Source organism: Odontesthes bonariensis, chromosome 2 (genome assembly GCF_027942865.1).
Source record: "Odontesthes bonariensis isolate fOdoBon6 chromosome 2, fOdoBon6.hap1, whole genome shotgun sequence".
NCBI lineage: Eukaryota > Metazoa > Chordata > Actinopteri > Atheriniformes > Atherinopsidae > Odontesthes > Odontesthes bonariensis.
In genome coordinates this window covers 22,885,756-22,909,831 of record NC_134507.1, presented here as the reverse complement: position 1 = coordinate 22,909,831, position 24,076 = coordinate 22,885,756, and the positions used below count along the sequence as shown (strand labels likewise).

General features: G+C 37.7%; 1 protein-coding gene across 4 annotated transcripts in view; it reads right to left on the bottom strand.

Annotated features, from left to right (window-relative positions):
• Window positions 1–24,076, bottom strand: part of LOC142396822 (uncharacterized) — a 94,972-nt gene that overhangs the window by 20,718 nt on the left and 50,178 nt on the right. For 2 of the 4 annotated variants that reach the window (XM_075479948.1, XM_075479959.1), the window contains one exon: window positions 2,159–2,272. In XM_075479948.1, the coding sequence (XP_075336063.1) occupies window positions 2,159–2,272 (114 nt within the window). Of the gene's footprint in view, window positions 1–2,158; window positions 2,273–24,076 lie in introns of those variants that run through there. The other 2 variants (XR_012772558.1, XM_075479939.1) reach the window with 2 other exon arrangements.

Here is a 24,076-nt window from a genome sequence, read left to right as displayed (position 1 = left end):
TGTTGTTGTGGCTTCTAACACACACAAATAATGCAATTAGGGATGGAATCACTGACATATGCTCTGCTCAACTCAAATGGGCTCCAAAGTTCCATCTTTTTACATTTTTGGTAAGAACAGTAAAGTGTGAGTGCACCCAAATTCTCAATAAAACTACTCTCATTCACATATTTTTCAGTTTCTTTTGTCAGACTGCTAAACACTTTAGAAATAATGACTGAAAATCAGCCCACGTGTCAACTCAGGGTCGCTTAAAGCAGTTCTAGTGGTCCAGTTAAAAGGCACAGTGAAACCAAACTGCATTTAACTGAGTGCCTCAGATGTCCATCAGTGTACTCTCAGTCTGGAGAATGAGGAAAGATTCCCAACGGCTGAGCCAAGTCAACTGCTGCTCAGAAGAGGAACAACAAAGGAGCTCAATTTTGGCATCTAAAACAATACAAACCTCAAAATTCATAAAGATTTGTGAAAAAGCTATATTGTGGATTTTAAACCACATTTTTTTTGGTGCAGTGAAAATAAGGTCTATAACATTGTCTGTTCACACGGATGTTGATTAGTTATGAAAATGTTGTAAATAATAATAAATCTACAGTATAAGTTTAGCCTGAAGTTTGAAGTGTTTTGGATGGTAAATATTTATTCTATTGTCCCTATTCTGAACAACAATTAGCTTGGCATGCCCATCAGGAATCTTCCCTGATTTTCTGAACTGAGAATGCTCTACTTCACACAAAAATAAAAAATATCCCTCTAAACATACACACACGCATAAACATACAAGCTTCCAGTGGCAACACTTGCATTTTACTCCAACGCAATGACATTCAGAATATTGATATTTTGGACTTTGATTAATGTACTGACTGCACTTCAGCTAATTACTCCGAGCTGCTGCAGCTGCACTCACTATATCAACTGACACGTAAACGGCAGAATCAAACTCATAGTTTCTTCTACAGCTGTAAGACAGCTGCAGTACATCCAGAATGCTGCTGCTCGAGTCCTGACTAAAACCAGGAAATACGACCATATTAGCCCAGTGCTCAGGTCTCTGCACTGGCTTCCTGTGGCTCGGAGAATAGACTTTAAAACAGCTCTGCTTGTGTATAAGTCTCTTCATGGTTGAGCGCCAAAGTACATCTCTGACATGTTAGAGCCATATGAACCAACTCTGAGAACCTCAGGGAGGGGTCTCCTGCTAGTGCCCAGAGTCGGGACGAAACAAGGTGAGGCTGCGTTTTAGTCTTCCAGAAGATGTGAGACAGGCCTAAACTCTGCCCACGTTCAAATCCAGGCTGAAAACGGTTCCATTTTATCTGCACTCTTCGCTTTTAATTAATTAATTAATTATTTTTGTTTTATTGAATGACTGTATTTGCCCTTTTGTGATTTTATTCAGCTGTAAAGGACTTTGAATTGCCTTGTGTACAAATTGTGCTCTACAAATAAACTGGCCTCGCCTTACAGGTCCTGATATTGTAGCTTTCATATAGTCTTAGGTGCTGGAGAAATGCAGCATTTGCAACAGTAAGATGGTTAAATCTTCTAAAATTTTTGACAAGTAAAAACTAGCTAATAGAATAACAACATGAACAAAGCACACAGACACTCAAATACTCTACACTTTGGTTGGGCTACTTAGTATGCAAGGCTTCACCCAAAAAAATATTATGCAAAATCTAGAGGAAAAACCATGAACAAATTAGCTAAGGTTTGATAGCCTTATTCAAAAGGCACAAAGACACAGTTTTGACCTTTACACCCAACTTTTTATACACTAAATGCCTGATACCGTAGGTTTTGCTGGCTTACGCATAAATTGATTACCACACACAAGAATAGGAAGTGAACCTAGCCTTACCTGCAAAACAATATTTTTTGCAAAGCTTTTGGTGGAAAAAATTACATCAGCACTGAAAGTGGGTGTCTACCACAAAATAAGGTAATATCAGGTAGGCCTGTAAGAAGCCTCTATTGTTTTAACATTTTAAAGCATTTAAAAAAGGTCTGAACTTGTAAATATGCAATGCTTGCCACATTACCCACATATGTGCACACACAACAAGAATAGTTGGGAATTATAATGAGAAAAGCATGTTTGACATCAAGGCCATGATCAGACTGCCTAGTACAGTACAAGGATGTAAACTCCTACCAGATAAGTTTTGCTGAGGTGGTTTCCCCACTGCGTGTCAGGATGGGTGAGAATGTGGTGGAAACCAGCCTCATAGTCCCGCGGTGAAACGGCGTCTTCATCCTGTCTTAAGCCCTGCAAAAGAGAAGAAAAAAATCCCCACCTTTAACAATCATCTCACCAACAATGGAGTCCTGGAAATATCATTTCATAACAAGCAGATGAACAAGAAAGTCACCAAGACCAGGATGTATCATGTAGGCCTACAATATTGTAAGTGCTAAGTGAAATACATCTGAACTGTACTGCAAGCAAACATCACTGTCTCCCAACACTGAATCTACATACAGTTTTATGAAGTTTCTTATCAAGTGAGAACTCAAATGTCACCTCATTCACTTGGTATCATGGGTGCAAACATGTCTTTGTTTGATAGAGATGACTTCTGAACCTCTATTCTATATAAGTATAAAGTGTTAGGATAATACCTACATTAATAATGACAAATAATCTAGATGTAAATAGATCTGCTCTGTTCTAAGTCTAGCACAGATAACCTTCTCCAAATCTTGATACACTGTCATTACACACCCTTGTGAAAAATACTACCATATTAGTTATGATTCTTGAATCTGTTGTTGGTTATCAATTATATACAGTTACAGCTTTATTTGATTTGTGAAATCTAAAAAAAATATTTTGTTGGAGACAGCATGTTTGAGAAGGCTTTGAATAAAATGTTGCCCGAGTACTGTCCTTCTTTGATTTGATCATTTTCTTGGGTGCAATATGATAATCACACTCCTTTCAGCTGACTCATAAATGCTTCCGTATGAATGGTGCAAAGTTTGTGAAGATGAAAACACACAATCACGGACACACACACCACACTCTTAATGAGAATCACATATTTCCGAGCGGAAGGAGCTGCATGAATTCTTCGTGTGTAAGTACCTTAGAACCACTGCTAAAGAGTCACTACACATGAAAAAGAGCAGCACTGGAATTAATGGTGTCTCACATGTTAACCACTGAAAGACTCGGGATGAGTACACATTGTTTCATGTGTCTTCTAAAGCAATAATATATTCATTAATACTTAATCCAGAAAAAAAAACAACCTTAAAAACTATTGTTTTTAACCTGGAACTGCACCAAAAATGCACACTTTTGTACCAACGAGTGAGGAAACTGATGATGACATTTACGAGAAAACATGCCGACCCTGGACAGGGGTACATGTACTTGAAACCCTGATATTTGATTCTTTTGCAAGAGTTCCTCCCCCACCATTCACATTTGTTAGTGTATTGTTTGACACATGAGGCAGTGTCTCAAAAGTCATCCCACACACAGCAGACAGACAGAGAAACATGAAGCTTGTTTCTGTGTGTGTCAAAACAAGAAGATGAGAGGTCAAATGTGGGTGGCCAACTCTCTAATTTACATTTTTGAAAACTTTAAATCAATTATTTTATTTTATTTTTATTAACCTCCTGCATTATTCATATCGCATTTTGTGCAGCTGTGGTGACATTTTCTTAAAAACTCTTGTTTGATTGATAGGATTTGTAGAAGTAGAAATATATGGTGAACTTTATGTTAAGAGTTCTGTTCACTATCTGTACAGGCATTTTGTAACAGAAATGCCAAGGCTTATAGGAAGTTGTCTTCTGTCTTATTTTCTCTCATTCTTCATCTGTCTCCTTTACACTGCTGATCTTAGCTATTCTAATGAGAACCTCACAACTTTACAGCCCACGCCCTAACGGTTCAAAACCAGCAACTGAAATCCTTATTGCTGTGGTTTAACATTAGCTACCAGCATTGCCTGTCCAGTTCTTAGTCAAAGTGCAATGTTCTCTTACCAATAATCCAGTCAGTCTTGAATGTAGCCATAGTAGCTAAAGCAATTTCCACAAAATCTTTTTTGTTTTACATAATTTCTGCTATCAGAATATCAATAGTGTAGACTATGCTCCTCATTTCACCATGGTCATTTTAGTTGTGCAGTCAGCTGAATATTCTGCTGCCACTGAGGAGGGCAGACAGAAGTGTAATGGAAAAGCAAGTCCTTGTGGAGCTCTTAAGGCAAACACTTTGTTAAACAGGCAGTAGATACTGTTTGTCCAAAAAAAAAAAAAAGTTGCTCAAAACGTATTGTTGAAAACAAAATGGAGAAAGACCCACTTCAGATTGTGTGCAATCGTCTCCTTTGTTTACATGACAGTAGCAGACAATATAGTGCCAGTATTACCTTTACTAACTACTATCACGACTTTATATGCACATAAATGTTTAGTTACTGTCCAACTTTATTGAAGAGCAAAGGCTTCAAAATGTGCAATGAAGGTAACTGCCACATAATCAAATGCAAAACCAGCTGCCAGCATCACTGCTTCTGTGAGAGCCCTGATTGGTCGGAGCTTTAGCTAGTTGAACAACTTTGAGAACGGAGTGCTCACTAATGTCTTTAGCTAAGCCCAAACATATTGGGAAAGTCAACTGTAATGAGCTCATCAGTCAGTGTAATCAAGAAATCTGTTTTCTTACTGCTATTTATCAAGGGAGGGGAGATAACGAGAATACATGCCTTTGGCTTGTCAAGACAAGTGCTTTGGAGTATAATAAAACAAGCATGTACCACCTATTACATGTGTATACAGATACCTGTTGCTATGAAATTTGTGTTGTTCCGGTCGAGTTTTAGATTTCCGTATAAGAATATTTCTCTGGACCTTTATTTGCTGTAAAAGTAAAAAAATAATAATTAAATACCCAAATACACGTGTGGGCTGAGCCAGATGTGAGCGAATCTGGTTTGATCACAGACACCGAGGGAGAGGAGATGTCCAAACACTGGCTTTTAAATTTTTTTTAAAAAAAAATAAAAAAAAAATAAAAAAAGTTGACCACCTTGCCCTGAGCTAGATTCAGGTTGTACTTAGCTAAGACTACTGTTTAGAAAATTTTCAAAGGGAATCAGCCATCCAAGCGCAGTAATCCAAAATTAGGCTCACACACAATCCCCCATGAAACCAAAACCCTGATAGTTTTTTACAGAATATGAATATACTTTAGTTATCATGGCTTTAGATAACCACTGCAACTACTGTAACAATTTCCCACCATTGGAATAGTAATTTTCGGTTGACTCCTTTCTATTCATTGGGTGGTATGCAATAAAATCTGGTTCAGACATTCACGTTCCCTTTAACTGATGATACCTAACATTTTTCCAGCTTCTATCACTGGGTCAAATTTGGTAAATGATACCGATATGCCCCATCAACTTCAACTGCACTTCCCATTTAAAGCTACTTGACGACTTGGTAAACATTAAAGCTGCCTAACATTTGCATTTTAGCAGACCGTTGTGCCTGCAGACTATAAAATAGATTTTCTAAAGTAGGGTTCAGCTATTTGGCTGCAACATTTTGCCCTTTTGAAGCAGGGAGTGAGCGGTGGATCTGATGGACAACTGCAGAAAACAAGCAATAATGGATAGCAGCTCAATCATAACGTGTCTCACCCTAATGCATACCCTGTTGCATTACCTGCTTTAGTCTAATTTATACCATAACTAACAAAATGGACAGTATGCTCAGCTTGTCAAATAAGCTCTGAAACTAGTGATTAATGAGAAACTAATTAATAAAATAAATTAGTCATAAATTAGATGAGAAGCAGTTATTTTCTCATAACTGCTTTGCAAACAGTCCTTTTGACAACCACAGGGGTTGCCCTCAGCTGGTCATTTAACAGAATGCAGATTGAAAGCATTTCCTCAGTGGTTTCAGTTTTGAAATGGAAGACGACGTCCAACTTTTTCATATATTCTACATAATGTCAATCAAACTGATTTACATTCAGGAAAAAGTTTCTGACCAACAGGACGTTAGCATAAGTTGTCTGTTGTCACTGGGTTTAAAACAAGAATTACTGAAGGAGGATGCTCTGGATTGTTATAATTGCATGATATACTTATCCATATAAAACAAGTCAAATCTTCTTTACAACCTTAAGTTTGCAAGAATGCACACAGTACATCGTTATACATAGAAGATCAGATGTAATCAGAGCATTTGAGGACCTGCATTGGGTAAAGAAATTAATTAAAGTAAGTGAAAAAAAGAAATATAGGCAAAGGACTCAGACTAGTAACTCAAGTGACAAAAGTGATTTTCAGAACTTTTCTTAAAGGTGCAGGATTTTCTGCATATTATGATGAAAGTATAAAAAGTGAATATATGGACAGGCTGTCATTTATATGGTCTATAACTAGATTAAAGTTAACATACGAGCAGCATTTTATAGCAGGTCATGAACTTATTCTTATCTACAATACTTGCTTTGATTTTCAGATGATTAAGTTTTGCATAAAATGTCAACCCTGAGAGCAACTGGAATGTTAATATACACCTGTATGTAAGATGCAGGTTATCAAGAATATCTTTGTTTCAAAGCAGGCACGTGCTGAAGAGGACACATCCTTTTCTACGGTAAATGGAGTCTGTGAGTGAGCAGAGGCCTCCTGTAAAAATAGCAAGGTGGCTGGTAAACAAAGCTCTGTCAAAAAGGAAGTGAGAGGTTTAATATCAGTGAGTGGCTTAGGCAGCTCAGCACAGGGAAAATCCAGAATCAGTATGTTTCAGTTCTCAGTATATGGCCCACTGTACCATATTTACATTAAACTGAGGTTAGTTTACAGTGCATTGCCTATGTTTGTAGCTGCATACAACAAAAGCCTGACAAAAACAGTGACTGTGCCAAAGGTGTTCCTGGTAAAATGTGCCAGTCCACATCACTGCAAACAAAGTAATGCCTTCTTTCTTTAAAATGCTTCTGTTTATGTCCACACCTCGACTTACTGCCCGTTGTCCTCACTCAAATTTAATGGAAACCCTCCAAGGTAAAAATAATCCTCCATCTTTATTTTATTTGCTATGTACACATATCAAGTTAAAGAAGCACAAGCTTTGTCTAATCCAACAGCACTATGACCAGGACTTTTTCAATGCCTTTGCTTTCAAAAGCAATTACAAATGGTTGAGTTGTTGGGGATTTCTTTTTTTGTTCATTTAGTTTACCAAAAGGCTAAGCTAGCATTTCATTCTCATGACAGTTTCAATAACAACATCTATATGTTAAGAAAATGATTATGGTCTTCCCTAAAAAGCACAGTAAGAAATAGAAAAACAACTGTTTCTAATGTCAAAATCTCATGTATTGCTAAATCAACTATCTACCTTGACCGCATTGACCTTGTATTTGTTTTTTCCGAGGTAAAGCCAATGTTCTTCTTGGAGTGACTGTTTCAACAGCTCACTCATGGTGTTCAGTCTGATATTTGGTCCAGTTCTGTGTCACTTTTATCATAGTCAAGGTAGAAGAAAACTCTTATTTTATTTGCCATCATACAATCATAATGGGCAGCAATAAGCCGAGGATACAACAACTATGCCACTGAAATTTTTTTATCTCGGTGGTAAGTGAGGGGTGACCAGCTAGAATATGCAGGAATGTCATAAGTAGTAACACAGAGATAGCGAAGGGGAAGAGATTACCTCATGAATTACGCAGCTGCTGGCCGGCTTACACCAACAGTCAACATCTAATGAGTCAGACTAGTGTCTTACTGCATTTAAAGATGCTTCAGTCTAACAATATGAAAGTACACAATTCTAGCTTCTTGAGTGACACTGTACCAAGAAAAACAGTGCATAAATACAACAGAACATAGCAATATACCCACTAAAGTATAACATTATCCAAATAAACAATTCAATTTGAAAAACATAAATGTGCAACTTAAGGTGAAGCCCTAAAAAATATCTTAATCTTAATTTAGTTTGGCTCCAATGCATTTGTGAACATGGGAATAACAGCAATATAAGTGTAAAGCCAACTGCCTCAAGCTTTAATTTCTTCCTATATCTATAATGCCTTCAAAATAGGAAACATGCTGATTTGGCAAAGCAGTTAATTTTCAATAGCATGTAGTACCGTACTTCATCTGGCACCCTTTCTCTTATGTAGTCAAATCTTGTGTCACCCCCCCCTTGTTTTATTCTCTTTATACTTTATTGTAATTGTATTTAGGCATTTCACTTTTATATCTTGCATTGTCCTGTGCCTTCAATGTAAATACTGGCAGCACTGCAGCATGTGGTCAGGGGACGATTAACTAAGCAAAGAATAGAAAATATATTAACACCGCTGAGTAAATCATGAGAAGTATTCAGAAATTTCAATGGGGAAAGAGTCAGATCGAACATAGTCATAAAGAAAAAAAAACAGTTATATTGACAATGCATGTAAGTATGTGTGGTTTTTGCAGGCACCTTATATCAGGCAGGATATGGTAAGGCTTTAACAAGCTTTACTTACACATCACGCCCACTATATAGAAAAAAATGCCTTCAGAATTGTTCATGGCTTATCTTCTGATACATTTCACCATGCTGCTGCAACAAACCCAAACAAAGCCAAGAAGTGATGGTGGTACCGTGGCAACATTTCACAAACTCAGTCCTGAACAACCGACTTATTTGAAACTGCAACACATAGACAGTAATATTGTCAGCAGAAGGTGAAATCCAGACATGAAAACGTGATAAATATCTGCATGTGTGTGTGTCATTTGAATTTCAGTTTCAAGAGGCTGAATTTGTCAAAAAAAAAAACAAAAAAAAAAAAAACACACCCATACAGATTTTAACGAATCACACAGTTTTCATCCCACTGCCTGCTATATCAAAGTAGAAGAGGGTTCATCAAACACATAAATATGCCGAGTAAAATTCAAGCGAAATGAGGTGGAGATTCGATGGAGATTCCTCAAGATTTAAGGTGTTGATGCTTGAAGAAAGGAATATGAAACGCAAATAAAAAAATAAAAAAAAGTGCAATAAAAAGATTTCACATAAAAATATAGAACCTTATTACAACTCATTTCTGTCCATTCCTTCATCACTAAAAATGTTAGAAAGCCTCAAAAAGAACATTATGAAACACTAAAGGCAGGATATTAAGTAACACTTTCACATACAGTCAGCTCACAGTTGAAACAGTATTTCTGAGATCAGTTTTTCCATCTTGCTGCTGTTAATTTTGTGCTTTGCTAGTAGTTTCGGGTCACTCTTTCACATGGGTCCAAAAATACATAGAAATAGGCACTAACTGAGCATTAGTCTGTTAAGTATAAGGACATCTTAGTCACTATGGTTAATGAATCTTGTTTTTCCACAACAATCTCTGGAATGGAAAGGATAATAATATTAGATTTGCTGAGGTCAAAGTTTTTACACCGAGTAAGCTCCATACCATTTTCTCCAAAAAGTTCAAATGTTTTGGGAGGAAAATATATCAAAATATTAGGGCAAATAGGGCAATATCTTTTTTTTTTCCCTGTAACCCAAAGGGTTGTGTAACCCTTGTGCTTCACTGGCAGTTATTTCCTCTTTGTTTGGGGTCCCGCAGACCTCCTTGCCGTCTACACGTTTGACCTTATGAAAAGCCAACACGTGCTGAGGCAGTAACTCTTCCCTCATTTTCAAACACATTGTACGTAGGTTATAATTTAAAAAAATGAATAGCTGTCTTCTTCAGGATTAAAGCGGCACTATGCAACTTTCAGTAATACGGGGTTTGTTTACCATGCAATACACACCCCAAAGCTGTAGGGGGAGCTCCGTAGAAAATAAGGCGACAGTCTAGCCACATTATATATTACCACAGATTCTATAATAGGACAGATACGCCACTCACGGTGCATTTCCGGTTTCCAACGAGGCGATTTTGGTTGCAGTTCCACCCTCTTTCCACGTGGGGCGCCCAATTTTGGAGACCAGAATGAATGGAGTGCTATGGAGCTATACGCCCTTTCGTGCCCTTATCTCAAGATATAATTTTTTCTCTAGTAATTCGAATGTTGTTTTCGAAAGAGGGTGTTTAGAAAATACCCATGGCTGAGTTTTAGATTTTTAGAGCCACTCATTTGCTTAAAAAAAGGATTTGAAGTGTATATGACGTCATACATAGCTGGTCGACCAGCTGTCATTAGCACAATGCTAGCGCGTTGTGGACAACAAGAAGCCAACCAGTAAGAAATCAAAGGGATATATGTACTCGTTCAGTAGATTTTTTACTTGAAACCCATGTTGAGCTCTCAGAAACTACATTCAAATCTGAGCGCTCTTGAGGAGACTTAGGTGAAACTGACCATTTGTAGCATCTAGCTCCATTGGGCCCCATTCATTCTGGTCTCCACCGACGCTCCCAGTGGAATTCTGGTGGAACTGCAGCCAAAAAGCCGGTACAATGGGGCTTAATACAGAGTGGCAAGGCTGTTCGTTATAATGGCTGTGATATTACTACTCTAGAAGCTAACCACATTCAATTTAGCCGTCGACAGCTAATGGAGAGAGGTGTGTCTTATCAGGCTCCCTGGCTCGGCTCAGAGCCCTTTAGACCTGCCGTGAAGCAGTAGTTCTCGGCTCTCGTGTGTCGCGAGACTTCCAGAGGTAAACAAAGCACGCGGCGCCACAGGCAAAGTTGCAAGCGCTGTTTCGGGCTAGGGCCATCAGATGGAGATGGAAATGTCACCGTTTTCATCAGAACAGGTCAGCCAAGCTATCTGATGATTGCCAAGCAATTTTATGACCATGAAAAAGTTGCATAGTGCCGCTTTAACTGGTGCATAATCATGTGTGATGTATCACAGTGTAAAGTGAGGTGCAGGTGTTCAGGCCTCAAACAGATCAAATTCATCAACAAACAGTGACATGAAATCGCATTTTAAAGAGCATAAATTACATTTTAATGGGGCAATGACAGAATTTTTTATTTTTTTTTAAAGCAACAACATGGTGGTCAAACTAAAAACAAGCCTATGTCTTAGTTCCTGAAAAGTTTACTTCGGCAGATGTGAGGTTTTGACTGAATGTCAACATCTGTGCTAAGTGAGTCTTACAGTAAGAGCCTGCGTCGTTGCATGCAGCGATGCTGCTTATTATCTTAAACAAAGCATGAAATCTTGTCATGTGCCTCAACAACGGATAAACAGTCTCTGATTTGAATGTGTAAATGTCAAGCGGGACAGACGATGAGCATCAAGAAGAGGGAACAAACTCTTTCACGCGTTCATGTGCATGCAAATAAATAAATATATATATATATATATATATACACATACATATACACACACACAAGCTATAGCACATATTAGCACAAAACGTGTACAGTTAAATACTTATGCACAGAAGTGCTTGTATAGATTCAAGGTGAGAAAGAAAATTGGGGTGTGTGGGGATTTTTTAGAGAAGCCATATCAGGCCACAGGAGCAGAGCTCGACATGTCTCTGAATGCCTACATCAGGTCTGAAAACATATTGCATCATTTATGATGGTGGTGCAGAGCACCTTCTAATACTGTCTGAAATCTGAGGTTTCCAGCTGGGTAATGAATATTTAGTGATTCTGCATCCATGCAGGGAACAATTTGCATTTAACCTGCTAATGAACCGTTCTAATCAACCTTAATCTTTCACACCACAGAGTGTAAACAATACATGTACAACAATAACAATATTAGTAGTAAAACCAAACTCACATACTCTACACATACACAGCCCAAGCAGTATAAACACACATACTGACAAAAGGCATCTACAGTCATACACTCGTTGTGCAATACACCCACATTACTGCTGGAGTACACTCCCACACAGTCCTGCAAAATCTGAAATAAATGTGCACATTCGTGAACCCAAACAGTGAATATGCATTCACACAGTTAACAGCGCACACATACTGTGTAACAGATAAATATATACACATATGTGCACATACATAAACATGTCTGGAAAAAAAACATTACACAATGGCATATGTAGAACAGATGCACATTGTAAATATACTCCTAATGAATGTACATACTCACATAAAACTGAGGAAGTACACTCATGAGCATATACACAGTACGACAAAAAACTCATCGACAAGGATATGAAGATTTACAGATTAGTAATACATGGAGCAGCAAAATCATCTGTTTAACAGGGACCTAAAAACACATACACACAGAAAATTACATGCACAGAGCAGAGAGATGTGAATACTGCATGGAAACACACAAGTACACACATTAACACATTAACAGTAACACAAATTGTACAAACAAGTACATGTTTTACATAAAGTGACAGTATTAGTAATGTTGAAAATTATCTAAAAATATCAATTACATGTGCACACACACACACACACACACACACACACACACACACACACACACACACACACAGAGAGAGAGAGTAATGACAGATACATAAAGAGAAAGCCACAACATATGTAAAGAGACAAACTATAACAAAAATACACACAGAAACACTTACTGCATAAATGAAAACACTAAATGGCATTTATAGTGTGACAGGAGCACACAAACTTGTGAAAGCCCTAATCCCAGCATAAAATCAATGACCACAAATGCACAATATAAAACAGACATCTGTTTGGATACACAGATCGTGTCCTATGTGCATGTGCACACAAATATCCACCAATGCAGATACTAATCATCTGTATGAATACAAAAAGTACTGAAGCTGTGTAAAAAGAAGTTAGTGAGGCGATTAGTCAAACAGCCGCTGCTGGCGACAAACTGATGCCACCTACAGACTCCCAACATCGTCTTTCTGAAACCATAAACATGTATATATTTACTGAGTGTCACATTTTAGGTCAGGGAGACAGAGTGTACAGTGTGTGACATTTAATGTCTTCAACAAACAACCGTGTGCAAGCATTTTCAAAAAACCTCCCATGAGCCAGTGACTCTGGCAACAATAAGGATTAGAGATTAAAGCCCATAAAGGGAACAACTGAGGCCCCATCACCAAACACACAGAAAAACAACAGACTAAAACGTTTTGTTTTTTTTAAATTATAAAAACAAAATCCCTGTACAAAAAGACAGATTTTAACCAGTATTGGCACAAATTAGAAGAAAAGGGAAAATAAGAGGAGCTAACATAATTAAAATATTCATATGCATTTAAGGCATCAGCAGTCAACATCACCGGAAGTCAATTCAGCAATTACTGATGACAACTTTCTCAGCAAAACATCTAAATCACTGTGTAAAATGTAACTGAAGCTGTCACAGTTAAGTCATCGGTAAAATTCACTATATACTGACAAAGGATGAGCTGTGAAATATTGTAGCTCTCATTTGGAAAGTGCTGGTCTCAGTCATAAACCAAAAAGAAATCAACAACCGAACATACATACGAGGTGAGACATTAAAAACAGAATAAATGAAAATGACATTCAAATAAAGTCAAAAGAAAACCAGTGAGTCAAATTGTGTACTCAGATGACTGTGTGATCCTCACAAATTTAACTCTTTGCAGCCTGCAGTAGGTTTTGACTGTGAACTAGTTGTCAACAGTGAAATTGGCAACAGTTTTTTTTTTTTTCCTCTTCTGTTTTTTTAAGCATGCATTTGTTGTTGCTGAAAAGGTTAAAGATTTTTTTTTTTTTTTCCAGTCGAAACTGAGTGGGTTGTCAGAGAACCGAACATTTCACAAGGCAAATTTCCCCTGGTGCTCTGGTAATATTATCACTCCAAAGCATCACAGTTTCAGAATGACTTATGGATTTATTTATAAGAAGAAAACAAGTCTGACACCAATTAACACAAAATAGTCACAGTTTAGGGTACACATGTGAGTTTGACCAGTATAATTTTAAACTGTTGCATGTAGTTGAACAACAAATTTGACACAAATAAGATCTCATGTTAGTGTTTCAGTATCTGCTTCATTTTCAATCCGACCTGTCATTTTATAACTGAAATTCAAGAGTGGGACAGTGCTCACGTTCTGCACTCTATATCGTTTAATTTGTTCACAAATTATAATTCAAATGTCACAACAGAATCAAATAGTAGTATGAAATATTCTAACCAATAAAGAAAAAGTTTCAGCACTTTAAGCTTTTACTTGTTCACAACACATCAAATGTCAGCATGAAGCAGCACACTTTCATAATTGTAGCTGTAGATTCTACCTAAATAAGTAAATGACCGTTTGCAAACATTTAACACCACTCCACCCACAACTCAAGAGTTTATATGTCACCCTTAAAAGATCGTCGATCAAAGTAGTTGAGATTGTGATGCAGAGTTTCACTATTACTGGTAGTTTTATTTATTAAAAACACAAACCCAAAGCAAAGAAACCACACACTGTGCGCAGATCCAGACTCTCATAATTATTTAGCATTCTTGTCATCAGCAACATCAATAGTTATCTTTGTCTTTCACATTTGAAAACCCGGGGGAACGTTCAGGGGCCTGTGACTAAAACAAACACCCAAAAAAAAAAAAAAAAGGCAGCCAGCCTCCGACAACAATTTTCTAGAGTCAGACAAAATCGATAAACACAAAGTCAAATCATAACCGAAGTGCACAATTTATCCCCAGACACTAGTGACAGGGTTCGTCTCTGTGGGACGTAAACGGTTGCCGCTGGAGACGATCGTCCCACCAACCTATTTAACAAAGCATTCCTGAAAACATGACATAATCCAGAATGACTGTGTCACTTAAAAATATAAAAGAGATACAAAGCAGCCTTACTCTGCGTGTTGTACTATCTAAATTAGTCAGAGAGCAGAGAAGAAGGCGCAGAGGTTGGGCTTTGATGCGATCAGGCGCGGCGTGTGTTTCAAAAAGTGAAAAGGAAGCTGAGAGGATGAAACAACAGTGGGTATAGTAGCAAAAACAGCTTTTCCTCTTTCTGTGCCGCTGATATTTTGAAGTTGAAAAAGGGGAGAAAATGAGAGAAAAATGCAAGAAAGAAGTAGGAAGGACAGAATGAAGAGGTCAGGAGTTTAAATTAACAACAACATGTAAGAATCTATTAATTCCTGTATTCAAGCAAATAAAATCAGACATGATAATGATCATTTTTACTTGAACTGAATTTAAGAATTTCAGCACAAATTTATTTGACTTCTTTTTGTGTTTCTGATATTTTTAGGTAGAAGTGCAAACAGAAAATGAAATATGTAGTAAGTGAAGTTAACAATGAGAGTGAGACTGCTTTTTGAAAGAAGTCACACTGCATTGAAGTAAAATGTGGGTAGCTTTTGATTTATATATACAAATATATATATATATATATATATACATATATAAATAAAACGATTTGTCATAAATTCTGCATTATATGCACTTGTCATAGTTTACATTTCACCGTGAAGCATTAGTTTCTAAAACGTGGGCTGAGTCTGAATCATGTCACCTTAAATGCCTCATCGATCAAAGCAGTTCTCTTCTTGATTCAGTTTCACTGCAAGCAGAGGAAAAGAAGAATCTACTTAGCTACTCTTTTTTGTGCTTTTGAGTGTTTTAAACCAGAGAAAAGTGAAACAAAAAAGAAGGAGTTCAAATAAAGAGACTGAGAAAGAGAGAAAGGTAACACAGAAAGACGTGTTGGTTAAATTGTGGTGCGTGTAGACCTGCCTTTCAGTTAACAGAGCAGGATTATGTGGGAGGTTGCAGACACTGAACAAAAGTCCCTGGGAGATTATGGCCTAAAAGCAGCAGTCTCCATTTTGAAGTGAGGTGTGAAAACACCACCACCATCTGTTGAAAGTGTTGAAGTGGTGAAGAAACAACCAATATGACTAGGCCTCATACACCTCCACACTAACAATTTGTTTAACGACAACTTCCCCCTGAATACACACATCATTTCTCCCGCACCAGTCTCTGTTAAAACTTGTGACCTTGTTTCACTGCTCCTGCATATATATGTATATAAATTCAGTCATCTTATAAATATGTACTCAGTGACCCGAGTGACTTCTGGATCATGTGGTATTACGGATTAAATCAAGCGGTTTGAACTTTACTCATCGTGACTAATAGCACAACCTGCCTGCCTGCAGTAAAATAAGACACAGAGAGTTGAGATCGGAAAAACTATGTGGAGAAAGTGAATGAGTAACACTCTCTTCCACCTTAAAAAAAAAAACAACAACATTGTAATGCTTATGAGGAAGCCGCTTCACACCAACTTACAGTCTCCTTATGTCTTAAAACGTGCGTCTGACATTATTAGCTCCCCGTGGATCAGCCATGTCACCAGCTGTTTGGTAAGTGACAAACTAAATTGCTATAATGGTTTATATGACCCAAGTGATCGTCAGATTTTAATCAGATTTCCAGAAAATACAGTTGATGAAGAGGAGTTGGTAGATAAAAAATACTGTACTTGGAATTTACCCACTGAAGAAAGTGTTTGATCATACAAATTTATGGAAAAGTATGTAAAATATTGCATTTAGTGGTGTAACATCCCGGAGTATGAATAAGATAGTGCAGGAAAAAAAAAGGTCGTTCGCTGCTCTGCAATTCCATTGCGCATTGTATAATGACAACAAAAACGTATCCAATCAAGTATTAAGGCATGTTTTTGTAGAAATATATCGTACATGTTAGAACTCCCACAGCAGGACAAAACTGCAAATTCCATAGCACATGTACCATAGTAAACTATGCCCAGCTAAAATCCCATGATTTGCTTTACTAGAAGCATCACACAACTCAGAGCTCACTGCAGAGTTTACTATTAAGATCTTATTATACTGGGAATTATAAATTAGTGGACTGGAGTTTTCCAGGTATTGGTACTGTAACCCCCATTAGCATTAATTAACACTGTACAAACATGTAATAAAGGTTTTCTAACCCTATGATACGTCTGTAGACATGTTTTTTAATGTACCATTCCTGGAAAATCCTTCTGTTGGTTTAAGTACCAAATTGTAAACAGTTAAGACATTATATAAGCCTTTTGGCTCCTCTGCCAGCAGCGAGTAAACTGAGAAAATTACCCCAGCCAAAGATACATCATTTCTACCTTTTTTTGAATAAAACGTGTGTCCTTTGACAAACACAAACAGAACATGTGGATTAGAAACTGCCAAACAGTAGTGGGTTGCCCGTCATTGTAAGGTCACATTAGCAAACCATGACAGTATGACAGTTCAGCCACCATTATTTGAACCTGTAATTTCAAGTTGCATCTTCTACGAAAAGGACCTAAAAAGCACTGATTTCAGACGTACATCAGCAACACACACATCAAGTTAGTAAGTAAGAAGCTTTGCAATTCAAGCACCTTAAAACTCATTTGACTCGCTTCTGCTGTGTTGATGTTTAGAGAACAGTTGTGTAAAATGTCCTCCTGAACTTCCTCTTACCTCTTTACAATTGGAGATACCCACAGCTGAATTGTCCAACAGCAACAGAGTATTTAAATCTAATCAGCTTTGGAGCTCAGAAGCCCGTGAAATTTGTTCAAAGTTATTCCAAAAAAGTGAGGTGTAAAGATTTATTAAGAGGTTTATCAGCTTTAAAGATGAGAAGAGACCCTAGAGTAATCTTAATATGATATGTCCCTTATCTTAGTGTTGAGCCCACGTAAGTTGCACAACATCACTTAAGAATCCTACTTCCCTGAGGGAAGTGAGCACAGGAAAGTCTATGCGAGATAATACAGCTCCTCCAAGCAAGTAACTGTTCACTCTGGGGATTTTCAAGGAAGCAAAACTTATAGCATTCTATCGTGGTCTTTTTACATTTTGACTTAAAGGAAATGGCTGACAATATGCATAGTTGCCGACCTATCCGAGGAACTCACAAGTGGTTTCACACGTCACTGATCACTGTACTGGGCAATACTACCCAGCAACAGGCAACAATGGGACATAGCAACAAGAGCAAATTTATATTAAAATGTGTGCCAACCATGAGATCAGCACTTTAAGTAATATCCTGTTTTGCTTTGTGCTATTGCTAGTTCATGAAAGAAAAATGAGATGGATAGAGAGAGCATATAAATAATCTGCTACGTATACAACATTAAAACAATCTAGGTGTGAGGCACAGAGTAGATTTAACTGAATTTCTGCTGTATGGAGCTAAACGTGTGTTTTGTATCAGCTAGTTTTACACAAAGTAGTTCTTACATGGTCATATGCTTAAACTACATGACAGCATTAGTCTGTGTACATCTTTGGATTTTATCTTTGAAGGGCCTTGAGATGACATTTTGTTGTAATTTGGCGCTATATAAATAAGATTGAATTGAACTGAATCTTAATTACACAATATACATGCGCTCACAAATCACACTAGGTCCATTGACAGGCCAGGATATTAGCAGGCTGGACAAGTTCTACTGACAGACATTTTAAAACAATTAAAAAAAGAGCAGTGGCTGCAAGGGGAGGTCCACTGAGGTGATTACATCCGGTAAGATACACTTAGCAGTTTCGTCTTTCAATGAAAGGACAGGAAATTCATTTGAAAGACGGGAAGGCTGCTCCAAAATCAACAGTCAACTCATTAATCTGCAATATTCATGTTTCATTCAATGAAATTTTGTAAACACAGGCCAAGTTATTTCTTGGAGAAATAGTCAGAACATAATAAGCCTGAAGGGTGAATACTCAAAGTGAAAACACTATTTTCATTGGGGCAAACCCCCGTGTTTTTAGTGGGCCTATCATTCATTTAAGACAGGCAGAAGGTGAGATAACTGCATATAACTGTAAGCTAAAATCTGTCATTGCGTTGCATTGAAATGCCATGAAACAAAATAATCCAATCAAAAACAAAACTACCTGCTGTGTTAAAGTGTAACATAGCTTACAGAAGAGCACCTCCGACTCCCACTCGCTTCCTATATGAAAATTATAAAGGATCCTGAAACAAAGGCCTGTCAGATCAAATGTCCTTTTAATAATGACCAAGCATTATTAAAATCTGCTTCCATGTCACCTGCTTAAACTATATTTCTCAAACTTTTTTTTTTTTATTATTATTATTTTCTCGAACCCGGGGCCAGCTGCAGCGAGGACTGTAGCCTCTTGTACACGGGGCGCCTGCTGTACCCACTACACCACAGACTGCCCCAATATTTCTCAAACTTAACTAAAACTCCACTGTCTCGAAGAAACCACAACCAAACAAGCTCCCCAATCAAAACTGAATTAAAGTCAAGTCTGAGCAAACCCCCCGGAGGTTACATCAATACATTTTGAAGGAAACATAATGCAGACCAGATTACATTTTCAATGTAGTGACAAAACTGTTATCTAATCAATTCAAAATGCCATAAAAAAAATGGTGATCTGCTTATGCATTTTCTACCTTACTTAAAAGCAGAGGTGCTACATAATTATGTACCAGATATTCAAAGTTATGCATTGACATAAACAAATTCAGGCAGGAGAGGTACACACCAAATCTGAGGTGATGGACAGCACAAGTTTCCTGTGTTTTTTTTTTTTTGTACCAATTCACAAACTAAACACTGCAGCTCTAACGGTGCGTTCAGACCGGACGGGGTGCGAATTTTTCGCACGACGTGATTACATACAAAGTCAATGCAAAGACGCGAATAGACGCGAATTCCGCCGCGCGAATGACAAGACGCGAATTCGCACGAGTTCAGAAAATCCAACTTTGGCGAAATATTCACGTCACGACAGCCTATCAGCGTTGAGACTCTTGACGACAGTGACGTCATGCGTCCTGGGATCTTTTTAATTGATTTATCTGCCACTCACCGGAGACAGATGGACAGGCGCTCCGCAGCTGAAATGGAGCGCCTGTAGTTGGTGTCCTGCCGAGAGATCACGGCACCGATCCTCCCGAGCAGGTCATCAAACTGGGTCCTGGTGCGCGAATAACGTGAGTAAATTCAACTACACCCGCGGCAAAACTCCAGGCTGCAGTGCCTGATGGTCTATTTCAACTGATGTAGAATGCACCTTTTGTATGCTAATTTTGGTGTATGACATGTCAAGTCACTATCTAGTGAAGGAAAATGTTTAAGTTGAAAGTCTGAGCAGCATTACAAAATGGCTGACTTACTACATAGGCCTTATGGACTATTAGAAGGAACAAGTGGAGCCTTCAACTACAGTATAACCAAGATTCTTTGGGTGATACCACTACTACCTACCACCTCCAAATGCATAAGTCTATTTGCAGATTCATAAAGGTCTGCACTTCTAAACTGACATTCATTTCTGCTAACTGGGGTATGATAACTTTTGTTATCCTTTAATTTTTCAACTTCATTCATAATTTGCTAAACTACGATTCTGAACATGTTAAACATTATGGCAGCAAAACATCCGCATGTTAGCTTTGCTGGAGTTATGCTACAATTTTAACATATTTCAGAGCACTTCTGAGCCAAAGAACAGCTTCAGAGTCGTGCTAACATGGCTATAGATGCTTGTTTAAAAAGTTATGATAATGTTCTAAAACTGTAGTCTTTGGTCAGGTGGGAGATCAGCTGACAGTTTGGGTCACAGTGTTTCCTTTACACTTCAGTTTCTTTTCTATTCATCATGTGTGTTTATCAGCCTCGACATCACAGAGCAGTGTGTGCATGACTGTTTTTGTCTGTGTGTTGGTGGCATGCACAAGTCTAGCTCCCCTGTTGTGAAAGACTGCAGGCCTCCCACGGTCTAGGAGACAAGACAACCACAAGTGGGAAAGGTCTCATGCACAAACATGCCAGACAATATAGAAACCTTCAGATGATAAGACACAGAGTACTTTTTTTTCCCCCTTTCTTTTTTTAATGTCCAGCTAATTGTGAGATGTTTGTTCGCATGAGATAAGAAACAGTGAAAAAGATTCACTGCTCTGGTAGAGCAATGAGATCATTTCACCCTGTTTCTTACAGAAATCAAGGCAATTGTGGTAACATGTAAAGAAAGATTATTCAAGAAAACCCCTGAAACAAGTTCAAATTCATAGGGACCTTTTAATGTAATCTCACACCAATAGCATATTGGCATCTGCACTGGACAAGAATAACTTTAAGTTGGCTATTGTTGACCTCATACTTTATTTTACATTGCTACTTAAAGATTTATTTACTTTTAGTTGACCAATGTAAGGAATGTTTTAGGTGCCTTTTAACTTAACCTTCTAGCTTATTCTACATTTAATTATTTACGTTGAATGCTATATGCTATTTTCACTGCAATTTGTTATCAATGATGGTAATTGCATACAGTCAAAGACAAACCACTAAGTTTTGGGAACTGCATACAGTTTGCTATGGGTTAAATCTGAGTGACAACTTCATCTGAGATCAAATACTAAACCAGATTTGTCATCCTACTTCAGCTGGGCCACTTATAAATAGTAGTCTGCACACCTATTAACTTGCCTAGAGTGAGTAAAAGTTTGTTAATTGTGCTGCCACAGCAGTGGTGGCAATATTGATGAGCGACAAGCTTTAGAGTGAGAAATGATATCTGACAGCTGTTACAAACTCAATCTCCTTGTGTTGCTTTAGAGTCGATATTAAGAATTATCTAAGTAGAAACAGATGTAAAAACACCTAACACCATGCAAAGGAACAAACTACAGCCAAAATTAATTTTTCAAACAAAAGTAAAACATGTTCCTAAAGCAACAAAACTTATGCAACACCTGAGCACCGAGTTACCCATAAGTGTCAAGAGACAGATGTTCCTTTGTGATTAGATAATTAAATTAAAGTCCGCATTTTTTCCCCACAGTGGGAAAATGATCACAATCATCTGCATGAATTTGCGGTTTTGTCACAGAGGCACTGTGTATTTTCCCATGTGATATACTAGGGTACACCCAAGTGATTTGGCAACTACAGGAAATAATGTGAAGTCACTATTTCAGCAGCATCAGGTTCTCAGCTGCTACCCTGAGAACTATGAATGTTTAACTCTGCTGGCTATCTTTTATTCTGGGATCTCATAGATTTCCAGTTATACATTTATATTAGCAAACATTAAGTATTTCTAAATTACACATCTGTTTTCAGGTCATATGGAAGTTTAGATGGAAAGCCCAGCAAATTTTTTTGGCAGCAAAGACTCCAGCTCACACGCTGAAACGGAGTTAAGAGCTATCTTTTTGCAAACCCTTTTTGGAGTGCAATGTAATTGTCTGACCAACTACTGTAGAAAATAAGCCAACTTTTGATTTGTTACACTGAAACAGTGCCAGTGTAAAGCATTTTACAAGTGTAATGCGGCACTATACAACCATGTTTAGTGTGATAAGTCAAAGGTGAAAGTGGATGGCATTAAAATGCTGTTCTTCATCACATAAATAAGCCAGTTCAGAGATATCCCTGATAAAATAATGTTAATATTGCAAAACTCCAAAATATTGGACCTGAATCTGACTTGATGCCCGATTCTGACAAAGCTGCTGACCACCATCAAGGCCTGAGTTTAAGAAGTGGGTTTCCAAAAGAGGTTTATTCTGTCTTAAAGACTGCAGACTTTGCTCAAGCCATCCTTCACTAGAAATCAAAACACAACTGTGGTGGCTTTGTGGTAAGATTCAGACATGAACAATAGCCCAATTATATGAGCAGACACTCTGGAACAAGTGAGCATGCAAAGAAAACATACTGATTTCCTGTTTCGCTCAGTTTTTGCCAGGTTGCAGCCTTCCAGTTAGAATCCTAACAGGCGAGTCACTGGGGGCTCAGCACAGTAAATATAATAATAAAAATGTTGAAAGTCTAATCTTTCCTGAATTGTTTATGTCATCTTGGTTACTGCCTCAGCTTCATTTTGTATAGTTTTGCTGATGGTTTATGTTCCACGAAAGCTTAAATTAGGCTGAAATTAAAACTATATGCTTTTGTTCAGCATTAAGATCATATGATTGTACAATTCATGCCTACCAACCCCTCTTATGCTCTTAGATTTTTCTTGAATTTAGCCTCAGGACCATTGCAGACATTATTATTTAGTTTGATTCGTAAAAGATGCAGAGCATGAACGACCTTGCTGACCTTTTGTGCCTGTGATTTGTAGTTCTAAACCAACTGAAACTGATGGGACAATCCAGCCTCTTGAATCTAATTTCTCTTGGATTATTAAAGACAATATGTATCCAGCTTACATATAATAATAGCACATATTTGGTTTTAGTCAGGAACAGTCATGGACAAAAGAAAAATAAACTGACAGACAAAATCATGGTGATGGGTGAGGAGAATAAAGACAGGAAACTCGTGCTATTCTGTAGAATCAATAGTGTGTAGCCAATCAAAACCAAGCATGTACATGTAGCTCAGGTGTCTCCTGCAACTGCAGAAAAGGTGGGTCCAAAAGACAAAGTTGTTGGCGGACATTAAAGAGAAACGGTCTAACATTTAAGTAAAAGGGGGAAAAGGTCGCAAATAGTCGTGCAGTATTGAATATTTTGCATCTAATAAATCATTTTTCACAGCTTTAATTTACAACTCGCGCAAAGTTCAACACATGTTCGGTAGATAATGCAATGTTAATAATGATTCTATTTACACAAGACATTTCATGACATGAATCCTAAATTGTATATCCAAGCAGCAAGAAAATCCCATGCGTCAAGTGTAGACAAAGGCAACAATGTCATGCGTTTCAACCTCGTTTTACTTTTTTACCAAAGACAAACTTTGCCTTTCATCAATTCAAAAGCTAGATTAGAAACAAATTAGCTGGTCCACCAAATGCAGCCTAAAATAACAGTCAAAGGGATGATGGATTCATTTCAGAAGCTGGGGGTAGGGAAAGACTTCCCAATAAAGATATCAATTTGCTATCTGGACGGACCAACAACAAAGATCAATCAGCTAATTTAGCAGTTGAGGGAAGAATAAAAGATGAAAGAATCCTAGGTTTTGCTGTTGTTCTCCGTATTTGACCTCTTACCCCCCCACACTTGAAATGGTGTGACATGATGTGGGAAGTTTGAAAAGCATTGAAATGACATGCAAATTGTAAGCCTGGTCTTATAATTATAGCATAGCCATGACACGGCAAGTGAAGTAGCACAATACATACGCTGCA